Below are 8,738 nucleotides of genomic sequence, written 5' to 3'. Positions count from 1 at the left end.
AAATTTATTTTATCTTAAAATGTATCAAATTTTCTCACAACTGCGCTATATGCTGCTTCTTTAAATGACCATATAATGGATAAACTTTTTTGAGGGGACACATAATTTTTTTGGCAAATATGTTTGGTATCTTTTATCAGCATTGATAGAAAAACCATGAAGAGGACTGTTGGGTGGGGGTGAATAAACAAATATACAAATAAAAAAACTTTTTAAAGAAAATACTGTAGTTTTATGATTTTCCTAAGAGATATATTTATAATAGTCACATTGTTCCCTCCTGAAGTGCCTTATCACAATGATCACTGCTGATTGTTTCTTCTTTGTCAACTAGTCTACTTCTGCCAGATCCTCATTTGTCAATGGTGTTGTATATGACTGAATCAGTTATTCAACATCCCTGCTACTGACTTAACAAAACTGTATCTTCTACAAGATTTGCAATTTCACTTTCAAAATATTTGTATTACAGTATGACATTCAACAGCAATTAACACAAGACAGGCAAGGACGAACATTAGTGTGAAGCAAAAAGGGACGTATGGGTGGGAATTAATCTTTTAAGTGGCAAGTTCAGTAGTGATATTAGTAGTAAAATGTTGTAATAACCTTTTGCTTTGCTAAGAATTCCTGTAATTGCAGACTCAAAAACCAACACTTGGATAAAGAAGACCTCTTGTAAATAGCTTTTACCATAAAGACAAAACATATGGGCTTTGAAGTCACAGAGCTGGATTATGAATACTGACTCTGAAGGTAATGATTGTTTTTAGTTTTCTTCATCTGCAAAATAGGGATAATACCAACCTCATACAATTGTTGAGGATTAAATGAAATAAATGCATGTACTGTGACTAGCTAGCACATAGCAAATGCTCAATAAATGTTAGCTAAATGGTTCTTTAAGAATTTCATCCATAATAGAAAACTTGTAAGGCACAGCTATTTAATAAAAGGGATAATGAATAACTAGACTAACCTATGTGTTTCCATCTTACCGTAAAATTAAGACAAAATGTTTCTTCTATGTCATCTTCAGGATAATCCAGTAACTGTTGCATGCTTCTGCAAAACAATATACATGTTTCTTTGAGGTAAAACATTGGTGATTTTGACTATTTTGCTTATGAGTAAGTATATTTCTCATTCCCTCTTGATCAAAGTCTTTCATTAATTTGTACAAATTTTTATATTTGTTTCAGAATAGTGGATGTACAATGGCAAACTTATAAGCAACAATAAAAAAATAGTCTAATGTTTTTATCTCTTTTTCTGAACACAAGTACAAATGCCATTATCCACCTATTGTCAACATCTGTCCTTATTTATATACAATTTTTATTCCATTTTATGTAATAAATAAAAAGAAACTCTACACATTCAAATTTGGAACAAAAGTGATCAAAAGTAAAAGTCCAAATAAATCATATAGCCACTCTCAGGAAAAAGGAACGTCCTAAATTTACTATTCTATATAAAAATTTAGCTGTGAAGACTAAAAAATATAGCCTTTTCAGTACAAAAACTTGGTTTGAGTAACGTAATAGATTTCGCTTTATTCACAGGGTAGTTATTAGGGGGGAGCTGGGGCCTCAGCCTGGCTGCCCCATAAAAAAAAAAAGAGCATGTTTGCTTCAGAAATTTAACAGGAACAACAAAAAAAAATGATTATTCCTAGAAGGAAAACTTGCTGTACATTCCTCATTTCTCATCTTCTAAACCTATCCTTGATACATTTTATAACTAACCTCCCAACATCAGGCATCAGTTCTTTCAAATCATCCAAGGATGGCTTCTTTTTTAGCAGTTTCTTATATAAAGCCAGAGGAAAATGGAGGTCCACAATAGTAAAATTATAAATTGCCAATCCACAAATAACACCAATCAAATGGAATAAATCACTGTCTTCAAATGTCTAAAAATGTAAGGAAGAAAAAGTAAAGATATGTCCTCCAAGTTAAAACATTAAATTTTTTCAGATATAAAACATGCTCATAGTATAAAATTTTGAAGATAGGAAAAAAAGGCAACAAAACAAAAAAGTCCATCCTTACTTCTTATTATCTCCCCAGAGTAACATCACTGTTAGCATTTTTGCACATTTCTATCCAGTGTATTTTCTTTTCCTTTCTTTTCTTTTTTTTTTCCTGCAGTTTTTGGCTGGAGCTGGGTTTGAACCCACCACCTCTGACACTCGGGGCCGGCGCCCTACTCTTTTGAGCCATAGGCACCACCCTCCAGTGTATTTTCTAAGACTTAAAAAATTATTTTTGTATATTTCCCATCTATTATAAATTTAGAAAAAGAATTCTTTTTCTTTTTTTTTGAGACAGAGTCTCACACTGCTGCCAAGGCTAGACTTGGCATCAGCCAATCACACAGCAACCTCAATCTTCTGGGTTCAAGCAATCCTCCTCCCATAGTCTCCCAAGTAGCTAGAACTATAGGTACGTTCAACAATGCCTGGCTAACTTTTCTATTTTTAATAGAGTTGGGTGGTGGTGTTGATTTTACTCAGGTTGGTTTTGAACTCTTGAGCTCAAGGAATCCTCCTGCCTCAGCCCTCCAGAGCGGTGGGATTATAGATAGGCATGAGCCACCATCCCTAGCCTTAGAAAAATAATTTTAAAATACTATAATTAAATACTCATTTATCTAATTAATATTCTTAAATCACACATAAAAGTATGATGACGTGCTAAATTAGCTACTTTATCGTAGCCAGATATTTAGATTATTTAAACACTGAACACAATGTTTACGTTTCCCCCAACTTTAGAGAAGTAACATACGTTCACAGAAAATTCTGTGAACATGCTGATTAAGAGAATTTCTTCTTCTTTTTTTTTTTTAATTAGACCTGGGTTCCAGACCTGGCTTAGTAGTCACTAGCCTCAGTGTTTTCAAAGAAGATAAATATAGTATTTATCTCATATTGTTGTTGTGAGGAAGACATGGGATAACATATGTAAAATGCTTTTAGCATAGTTCCTGAAACACAAAGTAAAGGTTCAACTAAATGTCAGCTATTCTAACTAGCTAGTAGTATTCAAAATATGCATCCTTTTGCATATTTTGGTCCATAGTTTGAAATATTTGCTTAGGAGAAATTCTGTTTTCTAGGAAAGAATTCCTAAGTCAAAGATGGTTAAACATAATGCTGATCTGTTCTCCTCTACCACTACTCCAGTTAAACAAGGAAACACAGGAAAATGCCTCCCTTTTCATACATAAACCCACATTTTTATCAAATGACAGTTCCCTTTAGATACATTTTTGACTATTAATAATTCTGAACATCAGAGATTTGAGTGTGCTTCTGAACTATTTTTTTCATGTATTTGGACCACTTTTATCTTTTGGGGGATAATGTTTTTCTTACGTATTTGTTTTTGGATTCTCCATTTATAAAGGGCGTTACCCTGTATCACATTTGTCATATATATCCCAGTCTGCCATGTGACTTTTAATTTTATGTTTTCATTATGCATAAATTTCACAGTTTCCAATGGTCAAATTAATCTGTTATGTTATATACTGTGTTGATTTTTAAAAAGTCCTTCTTATATAGGAAAGATTTAATAATGTATTAATCTCTCTCTTTTCTAAAACCTAAAATGAGAATAAATAACATAAAAGGTATAAACAGGGAGGGTTAACAGCACTAAAGAGATGTTAATATTTCAAAATATAAAAAGGAGATGGATGGCTAAGTAACTGATTTTGGTAGAGGACAAAAAACTGAAAAAGTAATTTATAGCTCATTTGGGCTTTAGGCCCAGGAATTGCAAATACTGATACCTATAAAATCAGAATTAGTTCAGTTGGTAAATAAAGACTTTGAAAGGCAGAGATATTAGAGTAGGGTTGAAAATTAGATGCTTGGTGGAAAGTCCTTGGCATTTCTTCTCTTTTCTCTCTCTCTCTTTTTTTTTTTTTTGCAGTTTTTGGCCGGGGCTGGGTTTGAACCCACCAGCTCCGGCATATGGGGCCAGTGCCCTACTCCTTTGAGCCACAGGCGCCACCCTCTTTCTTTCTTTTTTAAAAAAACAGACAGGGTCTTACTGTATTGCCCAAGCTGGAGTGCAGTGGTGATCATAGTTCATTGTAACCTCAAACTCCTGGGCTCAAGTGCTTCTCCCGCCTCAGTCTCTCAAAATGCTGGATGACAGGAGTGAGCCACCATCTTTGGCCAAGTCCTTTGCATTTCTAGAAAGGATTAACCAAAGAGTTGGCTCTGGGACCTGAGACAGCTGGTAAGAGTGTTGCATTGAAAACAAAGAGATCAAATGAAGGTCTATACAGTGAAGACTGAGAATCCTAGCTCCTTTTCCCCAGTTCAGAACACTAATAAAACACAGACAGCCAGGGTTATGATCTTCCTTGAAATTCCAAAGGATTAAAAAAACCCATATACACTGGGAGGCCAAGGCGGGTGGATTGCTTGAGGTCAAGAATTTGAGACCAACCTGACCAAGAGTAAGACCCCATCTCTACTAAAAACAGAAAAACTAGCTAGTGGTACATGCCTGTAGTTCCAGCTACTCAGGAGGCTGAGGGCAAGTGAGGCAAGAGGATTGCTTCAACCCAAGAGTTTGAGGTTGCTGTAAGCTATGTTGATGCCTTAGCACTCTACCCAGGGCAACAGAGTGAGACTGTGTCTCAAAAACAAAAATAAAACAAAAAACCCAATATATGCTGACATTTGGATATTCTTCCTTAAATGGTCCACACCAATGAATGGAGACTGCACATAATAAATGTACACACCAATGCACATAAAGCATTTAGGTAGCTTTTCGGTGCCACATTCTTAGAATGTGAATAAACAGCCAATGGTCAAAAAAAAAGACAAACGAGGGGGCAACATGAACCTTATTCTCAAAGGACTGTGGTTATTTCTTTTGATCTGCCTGGTGGCTCCATGAGATCAAAAAAGGGTTTTTCTTTGTTTTGCCTGCCTGAGTCCCCCCAAGGTCTTAAACAATTTCTTAGGTGAGTAACACTTGCCAAAAGTATTAAAAAGCCATGTATTAGCCATGGCCACTAGAGGTAAGGAATAACAGAACAAGCAACAGACAGGCAGAACACCTAGGAAGAGAGAGCCTGGGGAAGGATATCCTTGTTGGAATGAGAACCCTAAAAAGCTTGACTGGGTCAAATGCTTACCCAGAAAGCTGGATACATGCTCAGACAAGACCTGAAAAAACCCTAAGCTCTCACTTTTGGATGATCTTTGGACTGCGCAAACAGGAAATGTAGGCTAAATCAGAAGGAATAGCCCCCAAAGAGCCATCTGTAAAACCTGGGAAATTATGTTTTTCTTTCTTGGAGTTCATGGAATTTAAGGTAACAACTAGGCTAATCAAACACCCTTCAGTAGGCACACATAAAGAATACAAACTTTATAAAAATGGTTTAGGAAAGACACTAAACAAACACTAAGAACACAAAACAAGCAGTAACAACAAACCATTAAGAAAGAGGACTGATTTCCACAGTAGCCACACTATAACACTCAGCGTCCGATATTCAACAAAATTTATGAGGGACAAAAAAGAAACAAGATATGACTCATTCATAAGTAAAAAGAAATTAACATGAAATATTCCTGAGAAAGCCCAGACATTGAACTGGCTAGATTAAGATTTTTAAATCAACTGTCTTAAGTATGCTCAAAGAAGCCCAGTGTAGTGGCTCGGGCCTGTAATCTTAGCACTCTAGGCAGCCAGCAGGAGGACCTCTTGAGCTCAGGAGCTGCAGAACAGCCGGAGCAAGAGCGAGACTAGTCTGCACTAAAAATGAAATAATTACCCAGGGGGTTGTAGTGGGCACCTGTAGTCCCAGGTATTTGGGAGGGTAAAGCAGGAAGATCACTTGAGCCCAAGAGTTTGAGGTTGCTGTGAGCTAGGCTGACAGACACCACGGCACTCTAGCCTGGGGCAACAAGGTGAGACAGAAAAAAAAAAAAAAACGATATTAGGAGAGCCAAAGGAAACTACAGACTAAGAACTGCAGAAGGCTGGGCACCTATAGCTCAAGAGGCTAAAGCACCAGCTACATACACCAAAGCTGGCGGGTTTGAATCCAGCCCTGGCCTGCCAAACAACAATGACAACTGCAACCAAAAAATAGCCAGGCATTGCAGCGGGCACCTGTAGTCCCAGCTACTTGGGAGGCTGAGGCAAGAGAATCAATCGTTTAAGCCTAGGAGTCAGAGTTTGCTGTGAGCTGTGATGTCACAGCACTCTACTCAGGGTGACAGCTTGAGGCTCTGTCTCAAAAGAAAAAAAAAAAAAACTGCAGAAAACCAGGATAATGATATTTCACCAAATACAGAATATCAATAAAGAGAAATTACTGGAAAATCATCAAATAAAAATTATGAAGCTGAAAAGTATAATAACTAAAACAAAAAATTCTCTACAGCAGTACAACAGATTTGGATAAGCAAAAGAATTAGCAAACATGAAAATAGGTCAATTAAAATTTTCCAATCTGAGAAAGCAGGAAAAAGAGAAATATAAACATAGCTTATGAGATCTGTGGGACACCATCAAGTATACCATCACACACACAGTGGGAGCCACAAAACAAGGAGAGAGAGAAAAAAGTAGATGGAGTATTTTAAGAAATGGTCAAAAACTTCCCAAATTTGATAAAAGACATAAGTCTACATATCCAAAAAGTGCAATAAACTCCAAGCAGGATGAATTTAAAAGATCCACAGTGAGATACATTATAATCTCACTTGTTAAATTGTTAAAAGTCAATCAGGAAGAGAAGAGCTACTCTTCATCGCTAACTAAAGCCCACACTAGTGCTCTTAATGAGGTTAACAGCTGATATTTCATTGAAAACTATAAATGCCAGAAGATAGGGAAGAAATATTTACAGGCCTGAAAGAAAAAAAACTGTTAAGCAAGAATTCTATATCCAGGAAAATGGCACTTCAAAAATAAGGAGAACAAAAATAAATAAGCTAGATAAAAATAAATTAAGGGAGTTCATTGCTACTGTTAGCGTTTCCCTTAAGAAATGCTAAAGTACTTCAGTCTGATGAAAGAATACAACACAGTAACAAAACTGTACAAAGATATAAAGAATTATAGTAAAACTATATTTGTTATTCATAGCCATACATTTTCCCCTACATTGTTAAAAGAAAAATGCATAAAATACATTTATGTTAATGGGCACACAACCTATACAGAGGTAACAAAATAAAGAGGGAGAGACAAAACTATCTAAGAGCACAGTTACTATATACTACTGCAAGTTGAAGTGGTCTTAATTCAAGCTAGATTGCTGTAAATTTAAGATGTTAATTGTTACCCCAGAGAACCACTAAGAAAAAAAACTGAAATATATACAGAAAAGGAAATTAAAAGGAGAAACAGTACGCTAGGAAAATAAAACATAAAAATGGATAGTAAGGGAGAAACTGAGGAACAAAAAAGATTTAAGACACATAAAAAGCACTTAGGAAAAGACAGAAATGCTTCCTTATTAGAATTATTTTTTTTATTTTTGAGATAGAGTCGCACTTTGTCGCCCTTGGTACAGTGCCTTGGCGTCACAGTTCATAGCAACCTCAAACTCTTGGGCTTAAGCAATTCTCTTGCCTCAGTCTCCCAAGAAGCTGGGACTATAGGTGTCCACCACACTGCCTGGCTATTTTTTAAGAGGCTGGTTTTGAACTCATGAGCTCAGGCAACCCACCTGCCTTGGCCTCCTAAGAGCTGAGATCATAGGCAGAATTACTTTAAATGTAAACAGATTAAACTCTGATTTAAAAAAGATTGGCAGAATGGATTAAATAACTATAATCCAATATACTGTCTATCATGCTTTAGATACAAAGACACACCAGGGGGTGGTGGCTTATACCTGTCCTCTTAGCACTCTAGGAGACTGATGTAGTGGAATGCTTGAGCTCAGAAATTCATGACCAGCTTGAGTAACAGCAAGACCTCATCTCTAATAAAAACAGAAAAACAAGCCAAGCACGGTGGCGCATGCTTGTAGTCCCAGCTACTAGGAGGCTGAGGCAGGAGGATAGCTTGAGCCCAAGAGTTTGAGGTTGCTATGAGCTATGATAATGCCATGGCACTCTACTCAGGGCAACAGAGTAAGACTCTCTCTTCAGAAAAAAAAAAAAGAGAGAGATAGACACAAATGGAGATCGCTTCAGCAGCACATATATAAAAATTGGAATGATACAGAGAAGATTACCATGGCCCTGGCACAAGGATGACACACAAATTTGTAGAAGTTCCATATTTTTGTGAAGGAAACAACTACAACTCAGACTTTACCTTACAAATCCAAACAATGTAATCCAATCGTGTGTGCCCTCATGTTAATCTGAACTTAAATATATATTATTTTTTATTAAGACAGAGTCTCATTTTGTCACCTGTTTGTCACTGGTGCCCACCACAACACTCAGCTATTTTTTTTTTTAGCAGGCCCAGGCCAGTTTCGAACCCACTAGCCCCAGTGCATGTGGCCAGCACCCAGCACCCTCACCCCTGAGCTACAGGTGCCCAGCCAATATAACCCCAATAGGCTCAGCGCCTGTGGCTCAAGTGGCTAAGGCGCCAGCCACATACACGTAAGGTGGCGGGTTGGAATCCAGCCCGGGCCCACCAAACAACAATGATGGCTGCAACCAAAAAAATAGCCGGGCGTTGTGGTGGGTGCCTGTGGTCCCAGCTACTTGGGAGGCTGAGGCA

General features: G+C 37.1%; 1 protein-coding gene and 1 non-coding gene across 9 annotated transcripts in view; one reads left to right on the top strand and one right to left on the bottom strand.

Annotated features, from left to right (window-relative positions):
- HERC4 (HECT and RLD domain containing E3 ubiquitin protein ligase 4) overlaps positions 1-8,738 on the bottom strand; it is a 153,577-nt gene that overhangs the window by 20,904 nt on the left and 123,935 nt on the right. For all 8 annotated transcript variants that reach the window (XM_023509507.1, XM_012801419.2, XM_023509509.1 and 5 more), the window contains 2 exons: positions 1,749-1,915; positions 999-1,065 (listed from right to left, as the gene is read on the bottom strand). In XM_023509507.1, coding sequence (XP_023365275.1) covers positions 999-1,065; positions 1,749-1,915 — 234 coding nt within the window. The remainder of the gene's footprint in view (positions 1-998; positions 1,066-1,748; positions 1,916-8,738) is intronic.
- LOC111723181 lies at positions 8,186-8,287 on the top strand. The gene has a single exon (XR_002771779.1). It is a non-coding gene; the product is annotated as a U6 spliceosomal RNA (small nuclear RNA).

The sequence above is a fragment of the Otolemur garnettii genome, unplaced genomic scaffold (genome assembly GCF_000181295.1).
Source record: "Otolemur garnettii isolate 467f Iridium unplaced genomic scaffold, OtoGar3 scaffold00008, whole genome shotgun sequence".
NCBI lineage: Eukaryota > Metazoa > Chordata > Mammalia > Primates > Galagidae > Otolemur > Otolemur garnettii.
Note: the sequence above shows the minus strand (reverse complement) of the source record. Positions and strands in the feature narration are given on the sequence as shown.